The 17,916-nt window shown below is 38.5% G+C and overlaps 1 protein-coding gene across 6 annotated transcripts in view; it reads left to right on the top strand.

Moving 5' to 3' along the window:
* Positions 1-17,916, top strand: part of BTRC (beta-transducin repeat containing E3 ubiquitin protein ligase) — a 170,877-nt gene that overhangs the window by 41,554 nt on the left and 111,407 nt on the right. For all 6 annotated transcript variants that reach the window (XR_015767072.1, XR_015767071.1, XR_015767070.1 and 3 more), the window contains exon 2: positions 13,732-13,839. Coding sequence is in view for 3 of the 6 variants with exons in the window: in XM_028098736.2 (XP_027954537.1) it covers positions 13,732-13,839 (108 nt within the window). In the remaining 3 variants the exon portion in view is untranslated. The remainder of the gene's footprint in view (positions 1-13,731; positions 13,840-17,916) is intronic.

Here is a 17,916-nt window from a genome sequence, read left to right as displayed (position 1 = left end):
TCTACTTTTGGGTTTCATGCTGTAGTCTAGGCTGGTGGTTATTAGAGGAATTAAAATAAAAAAAGGTAAATTCATTGTTGGTTTGGTGTTATGTTGAAGTCTTCTTCCCCAGTCTGCTTAACTGCTGTTTACTTTTGAGAGTCCTCAAATAGCTGTACCATACATTCTGTCCATTTTTAGTAACTGCATTCAATGGGAGATAGAGAAGGGAGTGTGCTTATTCCATTTTAACTGGAACCAGAATCCCTTTTAGTTATCTTTTTAATACCGTTTTATAGCTAGTAAATATCATACTCTGTGCAAGTTCAGTCCTTTGAAATTTGTTGATACTTGCTTCATGGTCCATCTTAACTTTTATTTTTGTAGCAAGTGTGCTTAGAAACAACTACAGTTGTTGGATACAGTGTTCTAGAAAAGTCATCAGGTCCAAGTTCATTAATTGTGCTCTTCAATTCTTTTTGCTTATTCTATCCAGTAGCTGAGGGAGGGGTGTTAAAACCTCAAACTAGGTAAGTAGATTTGTGTATTGTCTTTTTAGTTCTGTGTATTTTGCTTGTTATATATATATATATTTTTTAAAGATTTATTTATTTATTTATTCATGAGAGACAGAGAGAGAGAGACAGAGGCAGAGGGAGAAGCAGGCTCCCATGGAGCAGGGAGCCCGATGCGGGACCCGATCCCAGGACCCTGGGATCATGACCTGAGCCGAAGGCAGACGCTTAACCATCTGAGCCACCCAGGCGCCCCTTGCTTGTTATATTTTGAAATTTTGTTAATAGTACAGATACTTTTCAGACTTCTTGATTTCTTTTTTTTTTTTTTAAGATTTTATTTATTTATTTGTCAGAGCACAAGCAGGGGGAACAGCAGGCAGAGCAGGCAGAGGGGAAAGCAGGCTCCCTGCTGAGGAAGGAGCCCGATGTGGGACTCGATCCCAGGGTCCTGGGATCATGACCTGAGCTGAAGGCAGATGCTTAACCAACTGAGCCACCCAGGTGTCCCAAGACTTCTTGATTAATTGGCCTCTTTATCATTATGAAATGGTTCTCTTTATCCTGTTAATATTCCTTGTTCAGAAATGTACTTTGTTGTTAGTAAAGCCACTTCAGCTTCCTTATGATAACCTTTTGTGATATCCTTTCCAAGCTTTTACTTTTATCGGTATACATTGATTTATAGTTGTGTCTTTTTAATTTAGTCTAACAGTCTGTCAGTGTTTGAACTTGCACTGTCCAATAGACATATGTTAGCCACAGATCCTTTTTTTTTAAAGCAGAGGTTGGTTTTTAATCAGAAATTCACACTTCAGAGTTTTTCCCTCCTCTTGGCCCAGTGGGAGGTTGGGGAGGACAGTGGAGGGAGGAGGAGGGAGGATGGAGAGGGACCCAGTGGGAGGAGGCAGGCCTCCAGGCTAGATTCTTCTAGCTAGCACGGCTGGGGAGGCATGTGGCCACGCAGGTGAGCTGGGCTCCATCTGCATTATCCAGTGCCTGTTCTGTTTTTATGTAAAATGTAGGCAGGACTGCCTCAGGAGGTGGCTCTCACAGAGCTCTAGGAGGGAGGTGGGGGACGGGGTGGCGGCAGTGACTCCCAAAGAAAAAGGGCAGTAGGCTTTGTGGGGATCCAGGGCTGGAATGGCCTGCTTAGTCCAGGTTGCCATTGGCGGGGGGCGGTTTCTGGTCTGGGGCTTCCCCAAAGCTGGCCTCAGGGGCACCACCTCATACTTCCTGCATCTCTGGGAGTCAGGCTAAGGAATCTGCATTTTTAAAGTTCCTCAGGTGATTCTGACCAGCGGCAAGGTTTGGAGCACATCCCGCTGCAGTAGAAAGACTTCCCTCTCGGGATCTCCAGAGACACGCTGTCTCCTGGTACCTTCAGGACCCTGTGTGATCTTGGCCGGGGTTGGGGAGATTCTTTTTTTTGTTTTGTTTTATTATGTTAGTCACCATACAATACATCATTAGTTTTTGATGTGGTGATCCACGCTTCATTGTTTTCGTACAACACCCAGTGCTCCATGCAGTACGTGCCCTCCTTAATACCCATCTCCAGGCTAACCCATCCTCCCACCTCCCTCCCCTCTAACACCCTCAGTTTGTTTCTCAGAGTCCAGAGTCTCTCATGGGTCGTCTCTCCCTCCGATCCCCCCCCTTCGTTTTTCCCTTCCTTCTCCTCATGTCCTCCCTGCTATTCCTTATGTTCCACGAATAAGTGAAACCATGTGATAATTGGCTTTCTCTGCTTGACTTACTTCACTTAGTATAATCTCCTCCAGTCCCATCCACATATTGAATATTTCTGGCACTTTTCATATATATATATACATATATATATATGTGTGTGTGTATATATATATGTATGTATATATATATATTAAGATTTTATTTATTTATTTATCAGAGAGAGAGACAGCACAAGCAGGGGGAGCGGAGGAGCCGCAGCCAGAGGGAGAAGCAGGTTCCTCACTGAGCAAGGAGCCTGATGCGGGATTCGTTCCCAGGACCCTGGGATCGTGACCTGAGCCGAAGGCAGATGCTTAACCGACTGAGCCACCCAGGCAGCCCGGCACTTTTCATATATTTAAAAAAATTTTTTTAAAGATTTTATTTAAATATTTGTTAGAGAGGGCACGCTCACACACGTAAGTGGAAGGTGGGGGGAAGAGGGAGAGGGAGAAACAGACTCCTTGCTGCGCAGGGAGCCAAATGTGGGACTTGATTCCAGGACCCTGAAATCATGACCTGAGTCGAAGGCAGACACTTAACTGACTGAGCCACCCAGTCGCCCCCATATATATATATTTTTTAATTGAAGTGTAATTAACATGCAGTGTTATATTAGCTTCAGGTGTACAGTATAATGATTCTAAATTCTATACATCAAGATAAGTGTACTCTCATCAAGATACTCACTCATCAAGATAAGTGTACTCTTAATTTATCTGTTTCACCCATTCTCCTACCTATCTCCCCTCTGGCAGCCACCAGTTCATTCCCTGTATTTAAGAGTCAGTCTGCTTTTTTGTTTGTCTCCTTTTTTTTTTGTTTATTCATTTATTTCGTTTCTTAAATTCCACGTATGAGTGATATCTTATGGTATTTGTCTTTCTCTGACTTGTTTCCTTTAACATCATACTGTCTGGGTCCATCCATGTTGTTACAAATGGCAAGATTTCATTCTTTTTTATGGCTGTGTAATATTCCATTGTGTGTGTGTGTGTGTGTGTGTGTGTGTGTGTGTGTGTGTGTGTGTGTATATATACTGCATCTTTTTTATCCATTCATCTGTCAGTGGACACTTGGGTTGCTTCTGTATCTTGGCTATGGTATATAATGCTGCAGTAAACATAGGGGTGTATATATCTTTTTGGATTAGTGGTTTTGTTTTTTGGGAGCAAACACCCAGTAGTGGAATTACTGGATCATATGGTAATTCTATTTTAAATTTTTTGAGGAACATCCATACTGTTTTCCACAGTGGGTGCGCCAATTTGCATTCCCACCAACAGTGCATGAGGGTTCCTTTTCCTCTACATCCTCACCAATAGATTGTATCTAGTATCCTTTTCCAAATATATTTTCTGCTTCCTTTCCCCCCCCAAATCCCCCATTTTTTTTAAAAAGATTTTATTTATTTGAGAGAGAGAGAGGGCAAGCCCATGAGCAGGGGGAGGGGCAGAGGGGGAGAAAGTAGCACACTCCCCAGTGAGCAGGGAGTCCAGTGTAGGGCTCGATCCCAGGATCCCAGGATGATGACCCAAGCTGAAGGCAGACACTTAGCCAACTGAGCCACGCAATCCCATGTCATAAAATTATCATTTTTAGACATTGTACTTTTTTTCCCCTGGAAGTTATATTTCATTCATTTTTTTCTTTTTAAAGATCTTATTTATTTGAGAGAGAGATGATCCCTTTTCTTTGAATTCTTGGTAATTTGTATTGAATGCTAAACATTTAAAAAAATAAAAATGATGGAGACTCTAAATGATAGCTTCCTTAAGAAGGTTTACTATCCTTTTCATGGACATATCCCTTTGGTTTAATTGAGACTGCTTTATTTCTGGTGCCTTTTCTTGGTGTCAACTGAAAGCCTAACTTTTTTTTTTTTGTAACCAGGGCATCTTGTCCTTGTTGGGTTCTGTATGCCAGTTTTTGGCACCTTAGCACCATGAGATTGCTGAAGTCTGCTTTAAATCTGGTTTTTCAAATTTGACTTTTGCACACAAAACACAGGCCCAAACGTCAGCAAATGCCCAGGGGGAAATTGTATATAGAATGTCAGGTTCACCACAATACATTTCCGTTCTGCCTAAAATTTTGGCTCCTAAAGTCTTGGCTGCATTAGTTGTTCTCTGATGCCTTCAAATAGCTTTTTGTATTTTATTCAGCTTTTATAGTTTTTTTCTGCATAAAATTCAGTCTGATAAAATTAATACACCATAGCTGAAGCAAAATCCCAGTATTATTTTCATTAATTAAAATTTCATATTATTTTAAAAACATTTTCAAGCTTCAGAAAAGTTGCAAGTAAGGGGCACCTGGGTGGCTCAGTCGTTAAGGGTCTGCCTTTGGCTCAGGTCGTGATTCCAGGGTCCTGGGATCGAGCCCCATGTCGGGCTCCCTGCTCAGCGCGAAGCCTGCTTCTCCCTCTCCCACTCCCCCTGCTTGTGTTCCCTCTCTCACTGTGTCTCTCTCTGTCAAATAAATAAATAAACTCTTAAAAAAAAAAAGTTGCAAGTAAAATGCAAATAACATTTTGCCATAAATCATTTGAGAGTAAGGTACAGACATGATTTTTCATCACTCCTGAATTCCTTGATGTGTATTTTCTACAAACAAGGGCATTCTCCTACATAACCTGTTAATAACCATCAAAATAAGGAAATTAACATTGTTACATGACTGCCAACTAATCTTGTAGACCCTATTCAGGTTTTTCTAGCAATCTCAATGAATGTCCTTTATAATAAAGCAAAAGGATCTAGTTCAGAATCACATGTTGCATTTAGTTGTCATATCTCTTTAGTCTCTTTCAGTCTGGGATAGTTCTTCAGTCCTTCTTTGACTTTGATGACATTGACATTTTTGAGGTTTATAGGCCAGTTATTTTGTAGATTGCTTTTCAGTTTGGTTATTTCTGATGTTTTCTTATAATTAGATACAGGTTATCTATCTTTGGCAGAATATCATAGAGGTGATGCTGTGTTGTTCTTACTGTATTCTATCAGATGACATATGATTTTAATTTATTTCATTATTGGTGATATTAATGCTGACCACTTGCTTAAGATGTCAGCCAGGTTTTTCCATTGTAAAGTTACTGTTTTCTCATTTGTAATAAGTATTTATGTGGGGAGATATTTTGAGACTATTCAAGTATCATGTTCCTCATCAAACTTTTAGTTTATTCTATTACTAATAGAGTCATGGGTTTCTGTTTTACTCATTGGCTTATTTTATTAGTTATCTTCTGCTGCATACCAAATACCACAGATTTAGTGGCTAATAATAACATGCAACACACATTTATTATCTTGCAGTTTCTTTGGGTCAGGAGTCTGGGCATGGCTGACCTTGGTCCTCTCCTGCAACATCTCTCATAAGGCTGTAGTCAAGGTGTTGGCCAGCACTGAGGTCTCATTTGAAGACTTGACTGAGGAAAAATCCACTTCCAAGCTTACATGTTTTTTGGCAGAATTTCTTTCTTCCAAGGGTCACTGGACTGAGAGCCTCAATTCCTAGCTGGCTGTTGGCTGGAGGCAACCCTCAGTTCCTTGCCACATGGACTACTTGCTTCATTAAAATATCCACGGGGAGAAGGCAATAGTGTGGGGAGAAGGCAATAGTGTGGGGAGAAGGCAATAGTGTCGGGGAGAAGGCAATAGTGTCTGTTAGCAAGATGGAAGTTACAATGTAACTTAGAAGGTATTAGGCTGTCCCACACTCAAAGGGATGGGATTATACAAGGATTATGAATGCCAGGAGGCGGGGATCATTGGGAGCCATGTTAGAGTTTGCCTACCACAGTTATAATCCATTATTGTCATTATTTTGATGTTCAGTTGGTCCCAAATTTAGCTTGTGAGCGCCTTTCATGCTGGCCCCTGTGTCATCTTGCCATGTCTCCATCATCCTTTGAGTACCACAAGAACATGTTCTATGCTCATCTTAAACTTTTCCTTGCCCAAGTGCTGGAATCAGCCATTGTTCTAAGCAGCTTAGGGAGTGATATTTAGGATCGTTAAATGTATTCATTGCTGTTAGCTTGTTACTGTTAGTGGGTCTTCTCAGTTGATAGAGCCGGGGGTGTGTTTTTGTGTACACGGATCCCCTGCTTTATACAACTTTGCTTTTACAAAAGACCTGCTTTAGTACCTGTTTTCACTATCCAAAAGAAATCTGAAGGGGATTTTCACTTTTATGCTAAAAGGAGAAAAGTGAAAATAGCATTCAGTGTTTGTTTTGCATAGAGGCAGCGTACACCCTGAGCAGTGAGAGTGGCACCGCCAAGCTCCTCTGAGAACCATACTCACATCCCAGCATCAAGGCTCCATAGCTTGGACTGTGTCTGTGAACATCTGTGCTTTATCTCCATTTATTTGGTGTGTCCATTAGCAAGATGTGTCCTAAGGTATCAGAAAGTCGTTAAGAGAGGTTATTTTTTGGGTCTGGGAACACTAAAATGTTTCCATACAAATTAATGGCAATTCCTTCCTTGCTTTATGCCATTTTGGATTTTGAAAGGTTTCATAGGAACACTGTACTTTTCTCTCTTTTTAAAGATTCATTTATCTATTTCAGAGAGAGAGAGAGCATGTGCACATACGTGTGCTAGTGGGGGAGTGGCAGCAGGAGAGAATCTTCAAGGAGACTCCCCGCTGAGTGGGGAGCTTGACATGGGGTTCCCCACGACCCATGAGATCACGACCTGAGCTGAAACCAAGAGTCGGATACTTAACCTACTGAGCCACCCAGGCTCCCCAGGAACACTCTACTTTTGGATGGCAAGGGAAACCTGTATTTGGGTACACATATACATATATCACTTACCTAGAAATTTCTCTATGTATTGTAAGCTTTGAGCTCACAATAATATCTTCAATTCTAGTTCAGTAGCATACGATTCATTCTATTTTTCTTCCTCTCTGTATTTGTAACTCTTTTTTGATGAGGAGAAATCTTGCTCTTACTATCCTCAGTATTTGATCTATCCTCTTAATTGATCCATCCTCCTATATAGCTCCTCTTCTGTTGCTGGTAGAGGGCTCGTTATTTCCTGCCCCGTACTCTATGTGGATGCTTTCCTTACCCCTTTGGTTTCCCACTATTTGCATTGGGCTCTTCTCCCACTGGGTCTGAAACACTGTATTGGGCCATTGTCCCTCCACCCTGCTTATCCCACTGGGTCTGAAACTCAGTGCTGGGCCAGTATCCATCCCTTCACTCTCAGTGAATGTCTTCTGCTCAGTTTGGGAACCCTAGCTGCCCTGCCCCATCACATTCCTCCTCATAATGCTCACAGCCTTTCTGGTCCCCCATGTGGAAGCCTTCCTCATTCCACTAGGGCTGTAGTACCCCATGCCAGGCCACCCTCTTGTGCAGATTTTTTTCCCTCACCCACCTTGGGCTCTGAAACTCTATGCCAGGCCTCTTCCACCTCAGACACACCTTTCTCATACCCCTTGGACTGCAAAAGCCTATGTTGGGCCACTGCAACCACGTCTAACACTCAGCTTGATGCCTAGTTAGCCTGTACTCACTTCATGGCTGTCGAATTAAATTCTTCCAAGTAGGAAAGGAGACAAGGGAAGAGGAATCAAATTTTATTAAAAAAACAACAACTGTCTAGTATTTTTACAGCAAATGCTTTTAACCTACCACATCACAACTTACACAGAAATCAATGATTCCCATATCTATATAATCCGTACAGATTTATAGCCAAGCTTTCATTCCAAATTTTTACTCATATACCAGAGGTGTATTATGTCATATTAATGATTTCTGAGCTTATCTAGCTCACTTTCCTTCCGCTGTGTCTATCAGTGTTACCACCATCCTTCTAGTCATTCAAGTTTGAAAACTCATAGTTATTTCTGACTCATCCTCCTCCTTTCCTTATAGTTAGTTAAGTCCTATTAAGTCCTTTTTAAGTGCCATTTTTATGGGGCACTGTCCTAGGTACCCAGAATATCTAGTTTTGAATCCCATCTTTACTGTTTGCTAGGGTGCCTTTCAACTTTTGTTAATTTATTTAACCTCTTTGGATCTGATTTACCTTGTTTTGCAGTAAGATAATTGTGAAAAGAGCTTTATCTAATACTGTTCTAGTAAGACCTTCCAGTCTGGTAAGATTGGTCTTAGTAAAGTAACCATTATTACTTATCAGTATTCTTACCTATTCCATAAGTAAAAATTGCTTCCTTCTTTTTAGTATGTAGCTATAAGTGATCTCTCATCATTAAGCTCACATTTATTGAGTATCTACTATGACCAGATACTGGAGATAAAAAAAGATAAGATATGACTCATATCTCTGAGGAATACAGTCTGGTAGAAGAGACAAATATGTAATTAATTTACATATAGTAGTAAGTGCTACAATAAAATTAAAGCCTGTGTCTGAACTTTTCTAAATTTTAATTAAACTTATATAGCAGCTAGCCTGATGATGGGTATTAAAGAGGGCACATTCTGCATGAAGCACTGGGTGTTATGAACAAACAATGAATCATGGAACACTACACCAAAACAAATGACGTAATATATGGTGATTAACATAACAATAAAAAATTAAAAAAAAAACTTATATAGCAGCTATTGTCAAATACAATTTAGTATGTTATTGTATTTTCCTTGCAGTTACTGTTTGTGTTGGTTAATTAATCTCCCTAAGAAAGAGTACTTGAGAGGTGTTTGTAGTGGTGAGTCTTTGGGTTTAGAGGAAACAAACACATTGGGGTCTTCTGTTATTGCCATGTAGTCACTGTAACTCTTCCGAACTTGAGTTTACTGTTAAAGTGAAAATATTAATAACTCTTTGACAGGGTTTGTAATCATTAAATGAATAATGTATTTAAAGGGTCTAGCACAGTTTATGCCTGATAAATTTTGGTTCTCCTCTCTTTGTACTTCATATGTATCCATTCTGGTAAAGAATAAGTATTTGATTGATGGATGACTTTATTGATTCTGTGGTCTGCAGTTCATAATGGCTTCCCAGAACATTTTCAAATACAAGTGACATTCATGGAAACCTTAGTAATGACATCACTTTACTTTTTTTTTTCTTTTGCACTCTTATTTTAATTTTACCACAACCTTGAGCAATAAGGCTAGGCAGACATGACTATCCTGACAGGTGGGAGTTTCATTTTTGAAGTGGTTGAACTAAATTGGGATTCTTAAGAGGCAATCAGTGAATTTGTATAGGTAGAGTCTGAATGTATTACATGGCCTGTGGAATACTGTAGTTCTCTTGGACTGACTTTTTAGTTGATATAGTAGTAAAAAGGGAATTTTTCTATTCCATGGCTTAAGGATACACAAACTCTCAATGCAGCAATCTTTTTATTGTTGATTATTATAGCTTCTGTTACTCCTAGAAGTTGACCAACAGGGACCTGAGTTTAGGAGATTTTGTCATTCAGCTTTCATGTAGTAAATGCTGAGGCCAGCCCTTTGCCTGCAGGGCCCTCTGTCAGTGAAGAGGAACTGTGACTTTTCTCCCGGCAGCCAAGTAGGGGGAGGAGTCACGGTTTTCACTGTTCTCTGTGAAAATGAATTTGTGCTGTTGAACCTGAAGGGCACTAGATAGTATATTCTTCTTGAAGCACTGGAGGCCCTTTGTTGCAACATTTCGATCTCTTTCTGATTCTTCCATGTAGTAGAAAGCATGTTCAAGCATTTTTTAAAAATGCTGTGTCTGCTTCTCAAAAGCTAGTAAACTTACTCAGTTGGATAACAAACTTCAGTTGTAATAAATTATTATAGTCTTCAACTTTCTTTGATTTTGCAAAGTAGAGTTAGTTGGAGTGAGGTCAAGTGGGAATGAGCTGACAAGACAGATATGTGTTGTGTAGATAAGATGAAGGCATATGTGTGATCCAAACTTTGTTGTAGCTTTTGAGATAGCGTAGGAGAAACATTTCAGGAATAGGTTATTCACAGTCCTTTAACAGTTAATAGAAGTTAAGTATTTAAATGTGAGAATATAGTTGCTAGATTGCAGTTTAGTTTAGAACCTGCTTTTTTTAATTAAAAATTTTTTAAGTGTAGAGAAAAAATTTAAATTTAAATATTTTGCAGCCTAAACTTTAAGTAGAAAACTATTTGGGCTTTTCAGGTTTTTAAAGGTAAATTTTAAAGGGGATTACATATTAAACATGGGAGGACAGAAAAAGTCTTAGGTCTTTGTCAGCAATTGACAAGTCAGGATGGCCCTGAAATATATAGAATATATAAGAATAGTAACCAAAATGACACTCCTTTCCACCCTGTTACTTCTTGCCCAGATTTCTTTTGATTTTCCCCTTCCTTTAGAAAATGCTCCTAAATGTATAGAAGAGAAGGAGGTAGAGTAGAAGTTATAGCCTATTCCATTAATTTTGTGATTATATTTTTTTCTCAATGTTTTTAAGTGGCATTTACCAGTATGGGTAAGATTAATTGTTACAATACAAACCAATTTGAAAATTGGTTTTTAAATTGAGCTATAATATATAAAATCTTATGATAATTTGCAGATCTGACTATATGCAAGTGCAGTTTTCATACCCACACCAATTGTCTTGTAATAATCGAAAATGCATCCTCTGTGTGGTGTTTGCAAGTTAATGCTATTTTAGAAATCATACCAATATATCTAGTGGCTTTCCTGGGTGTTTGTGGCTCATTATTGATTATAATTTTATTTTGAAATTTTAGTTTAAGAGAATAGGGTAAGTCCTTTAAAATTCCTAGGAGTTTGGTGGAGGAAAGGAATAAATGAGTAAGGAAGAGCATTAAAATGACTAATAGTAAAGAAAGTCATAATAATTAATCAAGGACAATACTGCAACAATAACACAGAATCTAATATATAATGAAGGAGATGAAACATTTCAAAGAGGAATGCCTTAAAAAGTTACCAAGGAGTGTTTACAAATATGCATATTTAATAAAAAGAAAGAGATCCAGTAGGTGGCTTCAGTATGGCTAAAAGTGCATGAGCCATCTACCTCTTCTGAAGGGAAGGGGAGAAGTAAAGCTGTCTTCCAGTGCCTCCTGCTTTTTCTTTCTACCATTCCCTTTTTCCTCTTCTGTATTTTCATTCTCTCTTTTTATTTATTTTCACTTCTTCTCAACCTACTACTTTTCTGAAATTCAGTCCCACCTTCAGAATGAGACTTTCTTATGCCTGGCATCCACAGAACTTTAACCAACTGCTTAATAATATGCAGTGTCCCTCATTAACCATGAGAAAAACTCACTAACAACAAGTTGTTGTGGTTTTGTACATTAATTATTTTAAACATAGAAGAATTTAAGTTTGAGAGAATGTCACTAGAATGGGTTTTTATCTTGTTCATTGTTCTGTCCCTCATGCCTAGAACAGTACAAGGAAAAGGTATATATACATATAAATAAATAAATACTTGTTGGATGAATGACTAAAAACATTAGACTTAGACATTTTTAACATGATTTACTTATAAAAATTATTTTCGTGAAGAACTTGATGCTTCCAGTGTAGAGCAGTAATAGAACAGTGATTCTTAAGGAAAAACTTTTTTGTCCCGCTCTCCCTTTCTCTTCTTGTTGCCTTCTGACAACATGAGAATCTCTCTTCCTGAGAACTACTGGATAAGACCAAAATTAGTATAAAAAGTTCTAAGGAAAGTTGGAGTAAATGAGAGATGCACATTGGCAGGGTGAAAGGGAGAAGGAAATTACAAGTTCACAGGATGGGACTAGGACTAAGACGGGTATTTGAACAAAACATCAAGTTAGTTAGTAGTTAGAGCGCCAGGGCCAATTGGAAGGACAGAGAAGGTGAGTTGATGTAGGCGGTTGGCAAAGATCAGATCAATAGAGTGCTTGGATTTCAAACAATAGATAAAGGGAGCCATTATGAATTATTGGTGAGAGTGATGTGATAGTAAGGTGAACACAATTATTCTATTTAGCTGCGGTTCGTAAAATGAATTATAGCTTGAGGTGAAGAAATATTGGAAACAGGGAACAAAGTTAGGAGATTGTTGTAATAGTTCAAGGCAGTGTAGCTGTTGTGGTTGGTGTGTTATCCAGTGATGTCTTTAGCAAATACCCTTCTTTGAAGTCTGATGTCTCCACATGACCTGGGGATGGATGGAGGCAGGAAGAAGAGTTCTGTACTTAAGAAGCAATAGGCCAGCATTCCAGTTCCTACTTCTCTGCATTCTGAATTCATGATCATGAATAAAAACTTTGATTTTTCTTGGGCATTAGTCACCTTAACTATAAAATGAGGAAATAATGACCTCAAAGCAGGATCTAGACAAAATCATTTTTTTGGAGTCCTTTGTAGCACACTATTCTTACATCAGTTATAGAGAGTGTGACCAATGGATACCATATTTTGTTTCTTAATATTAATTTCTATAACTAGAATATTTTAATAAAAAGTCCCATGATGATAAAAATTTCCAGTTTAATACTATGTGTATTCACTGCTATATTTTAAAATATGTATTGCTGTTTTTATATGTGCTATGATCAGGTATTTAGTTTTTTTAGTACTGTTAGATTGTTGATGGACCAAACCTCAGCCTGGGATACATTTAGAGAAACTTGAAGAATGTAAAAATTCTTCTAAAAGATACAGTGTTTTATAAGACTATGGAAGCAATAACAAATACTATTTAGTTAGTATTACTAGAAATCATCATGTCTACCCTTTTTGCTACTGAATACATTATATGTGTATTTATACTCACACTTACCTTTTTATTTAGAAGACTTTAATACCAGCAACTTTTTTGGGTTCTCTTTCTCTTTCTCTTTTTCTGTCCTGTCTCTCTTTCTTTCATTGTTGTTGTTTTCCCTTCTGTTTGGGTTGTCCTCCCCCCACCCACCCCCAGTCCATCTGGAAAGATGGAAGAGGCAGCTGCTATGGTAACTATGCATTTTGGTTAATGAATAGCAGACTAACAAGATACATAAAACATATGCAAACCGTGCAGACTTGGCTGCTGTCAAAGCTGTGGGGGTATAATACTTTCTCTTTTCCTTCTCCCCACCTTCTTAAAAAAAAAAAAAAAAACAACTTTCCTGTTGTATTTTGTTTTCTAATTTACCATTCCTAATAAGGAAATTACCATGAAGTGTTCTTTTTCAGTTTAGTCTTTACAGTATTTCACCCTGCGGTGAATTTATGGGAGATAAGGTGCACAGAGGAAAAGAATTGATTAGTTGGATTAAGAAGTAGATTTCCTTTAGACTCATACATAAAAGAACAGACAAAAATTTTTTACTATTTGTGTTTTTGACCTATAACCTCCTTTCTTTCCCCTTGCCTTTTGGCCAGTAGTGCCCCTTTCAAGGTTTTCTCCGGGGTTAGAAATAGTAAGTGGTATGTTTCTTGAATATGTTTCTATCATAAAGGCCAGCTGCAACTGGAATATTGCATTCAGCCAAGCCTTGAAAATTCCTGTAATCTGTGCCATCCTGTCTCATACTGTCCCATCTCATAGTTGTCCTCTCTCTGCAGTGCTCTATGCCCAGGTCTCTGTGGCTGGGCTGCTCCAGCCTGGCGGACAGCATGCCTTCGCTGCGATGCCTGTATAACCCAGGGACTGGCGCACTCACAGCTTTCCAGGTACTTTCTCTGTCTCTGTGGGTTATTTGCGGGCATTAGTGTGTGTGTCTGATTCATTAGTGTGTCTTCCTCCCTTCCTGTCCTTTACTTATGTTCACTTTCTCTCCTTCATATTGCCTGTATTTCACATCACTCAGTACTCCTTTAACGATTCATTTTTAATGTAGACCCAGACTGATCCACTCTTAAGACATTTTTATTACTGTGATTGGTTTGCCAGAATTGACACAGCACAAGTTGACTTTGGTTTTCATATCTAGTACAGGTATGATAGTGAATTTTAAAGTAATTTCAACCAGTAGCATTTATTATGTAACGTTTGCTCTGGACCTACATAAAGCCAATTAATGTAATTAATCCATTAATTATAACCAGTTGCCTTGAACACCTTCTTGTGTTTTTCTTATGATTATTAAAAATAAAAAGTACTCTAATTCAGAGTGTCTCCTGGTTATTATACTCCTCTATATATTTTGGGGTAAGATCTGCATTTAATTATCTCTTAATTAACAGGTCTAGTTTCAAGGTGGAAAGGCCTTTTAAGACCTTGAGTACAATATTCAGCTTGAAACAGTCCAGCTGGTCTTGCATGAACTGACAGATTCTAGTTCCTTGGGCCTTTCTTAGAGGCTATTAGGACAATCTAGGCTGTGAGAGAAATCTATAGAGAGAATGGAACATTTGTAGAGAAACATGTAACAAAGAACTTGATGTCCATAGCTTACAGATTAGGGTACTATATATGGTGATTTTCTTGGCAGAAATGTTATCTGTTCGCCTCAGGTATTTGCAGTTTGTGTTTCGTATTTAATAGTAATACACAAGTTAGCTTTTTGTTTGTTTTTAACCTATGTAGTTTTTACTCTATTTAGAAGAATTTCAAATGGAAGCTGTAAGCAAGCATCAGAATGCTTATGACTATAGTCTTAGTTAAAAGAGAGGAAGTTAAGTATTCTCCATTCCTGAACTGTGCTAACAATTGCTGGTCCTTAATGATACTGTTTTAGTGGTGATAATGGTAGATATTTCTGTATGTCCTTTGTAAAACATAATATTAATCTTCTTTTGCTTGTCTTAGGGGATACAATATATGAAAGTGCATAGGCTTCTAACATTAGTTAAATCAGGGCTTACATACTGTCTTTGTCACTAGTATGATGTTGAGCAAGTCATTTCACTTTCATCCTTATGTTCCCCATCTGTACATGGGGACTACAGTAAAGGCATGCAGTAAATGGCTGCTGTTGTTATCATCTTCATCATCATTAATATTATTGCTGTTGTTGTTAGAGAATAGTGCTATCCTGACAGTATCGATTTATTTCAAGTATTTAAACTTTTGCTACATGTCATATTGATAAAGTTTCTGCTGTTGAGGAACTCATGGACTAACCTGTGGGTTTTTAATCTTTTGGAGGTCGTAATAAGTTTAGCCAAACTACGAAGTCTAAGAGAATAGTCACTGGAAGACTGCCCTCATTTCAGACACCAGTTACAAGTCTAGGAGCCCCCATGACCACATTCATGTTTGATAATTCACTAGAAAGGACTCACAGAACTCACTGAAAGCTATTATACTTACAATTTAATACAGGGCGAGAATGCAGGTTAAAATTAGCCAAAAGAAAGAGACACATGGGCAGATTCCCGAGGGGACCAAACTTAGAACTTCCTGTCGTCATGTCCCCATGGATTCATGACCTGGCCATAGTATATGACAGTATACACAAGGTATTGCCAACTAGGGAAATTTACCAAGTCTTTGGTATCTAGAATTTTTGGGGGGCCCAGTTACAAACTGCTTGCATGGCTGACTGTTAGTATCTAGCCCCTTCTGTAGGTCACACTAATGCTTTCAGTCTCCATTTCCTCTCAGGATTGGAACTGATAAAGTATGGCTCAAAGCCTCCACTGTAAGTCACATTTGTCCAGTGGCCAAACTCCTCAGGCAAAGAAAGACACCCTCTTAGGTAAGAAGTTCCCAAGGCCTAGATACCACCTCCCAGTGGCCAAAGGCAGAGGCCAGACCTGTCTCTGGGTAAGGTTAGTTCTTCACTACACAGGGGTCATGGACTCCTTTGAGAATTTGAAGAGAACTATTGATCTTAGAAAAATGCATATGATGCATAGGCAAATAATGGTCATATGTATAATTATGTATAATCCCCAAACTGAAAAATCCTGAGAGAAATGTGCAGGGAGCCATAAGAATATATAAATGAGGAACCTGATCTAATCCAAGGGTGGGGGTAAGGAAGATCAGGTAATAAATGTTTGAGTTAAGGTCTTGAGGATGAGTAGGAATTAACTAGGCAAAAGGGGAAACATTTCAGGCCTAAGGAAGAGGCAATGCAAAGACCTTGGGGACAGGTGGAGTTTGGTGCATTTAAGGACTCTACTGAAAAAAGACTATTATTTCAGAGAAGGAGGAGAATGGAGCTAGGAAAGACTGGGAAGCTTGATCATGCAGGATTTGTGGGTCATCTTAGCCTTGATGCTGAGAAGAACAGTAAGCTGTTGAAAGGACTTAAATACAAGTTTGGCCTGATCAGATTTGCATTTATTATTATTATATGTAAAGATTTATTTATTTATTTTAGAGAGAGAGCGAGAGCATACACATAAGTGGAGGTGGGAGGGGCAGAGGGAGAGGGAGAAGCAGACTCCCCCATGATGCGGGGCTCCATCCCAGGACCCTGAGGTCATGACGTGAGCAGAAGGTAGATGCTTAACTGACTGAGCTACCCAGGCGCCCCCAGATTTGCATTTAGATGTATTACTCTAGCTATTTTAAGAATAATTTCAGTAATTAAAGAGAGAGATGGTGGCAGTTTGGTTTTGCTCTGGTACCCCTTTGCATTCTTAAAAATTATTGAGGACACCAAAGTGCTTTTATTTATATGGGTTATATCTATTGATATTTACTATTTGAAATTAGAACTGAGGAAAAATTTAGTATTAATTTATTACTTCATTTAAAGTAACTATAATAAACCCATTCTGGGGCGCCTGGGTGGCTCAGTTGGTTAAATGCCTTCTGCTCAGGTCGTGATCCCAGGGTCCTGGAATCAAGTCCTGCATCAGACTCCTTGCTCCACGGGGAGCTTGCTTCTCTCTCTGCCTCTGCCTTTCTCTTTCTCTCTGTGTCTCTCATGAATAAATGAATAAAATATTTTTAAAAAAAAAGCCCCATCACATGCTAATACAAATAAAATATTTTAGGGCGCCTGGGTGGCTCAGTCAGTTAAGCATCTGCCTTCAGCTCAGGTCATGATCCCAGAGTCCTGGGATTGAGTCCCACATCGGGCTCTCTGCTCAGCAGGGAGTCTGCTTCTCCTTCTCACTCTCCCTCTTTCTCATATAAATAAATAAAATCTTAAAAAAAAGCCTTACAAATAAAATATTTTATTAGAAAATAACCTTTCTAAAAAAATTAAGACTGGCATTGTATTACATTTTTTACAAATCTCTTTAATGTCTGGATTAATAAAAGACAGCTGGATTCTCATTTCTGTTTCTGCATTCAGTCTGTTGTGATGTAGTGTTTTGAATGTATGAAGAATATCCAACCACACAGAAATATAGTTTAAAAAGAGAGAGGTACTTTAATACCCTTTTCAGTTAGTTGTAATTTCTTAAAGATTAGTTGCAGTATAGAATCTGAAACCGTATCAGTACACTTCTTGTGCTCTGTTACATTAAAATGCATTGGTCTCAATTTTTTCAGCAGATCATGTTGGAACAATTGGACATCTATGTGCAAAATAATGAACCTCAACTGTTACATAACACCATATACAAAAACTAACTCAGATTGGATCATAGGCCTACATATAAGCTAAAATTACAAAACTAATAGGAAAAGATGAGGGAGAAAAAATCATTGAGACTCTTGAGTTTGGCAAACTGCGGTGAAAGGAACTTTCTCAGATTATGAAAATGTTCTATATCTTGAGAATGAGGTTACATAAATGTGTAGATTTGTCAAACTCATCTGAGAGTACAGTTTAGATCTGTGTTTTCACTGAGTGTAAATTTTACGTTAACAAAAATCTAAATAGGTAAATAAAATTAAAT

This window comes from Eumetopias jubatus, unplaced genomic scaffold (assembly GCF_037043125.1).
Source record: "Eumetopias jubatus isolate StellerSeaLion01/CBP00866 unplaced genomic scaffold, mEumJub1_p1.0 scaffold_17, whole genome shotgun sequence".
NCBI lineage: Eukaryota > Metazoa > Chordata > Mammalia > Carnivora > Otariidae > Eumetopias > Eumetopias jubatus.
This window is presented reverse-complemented; position numbering and strand designations above follow the sequence as displayed.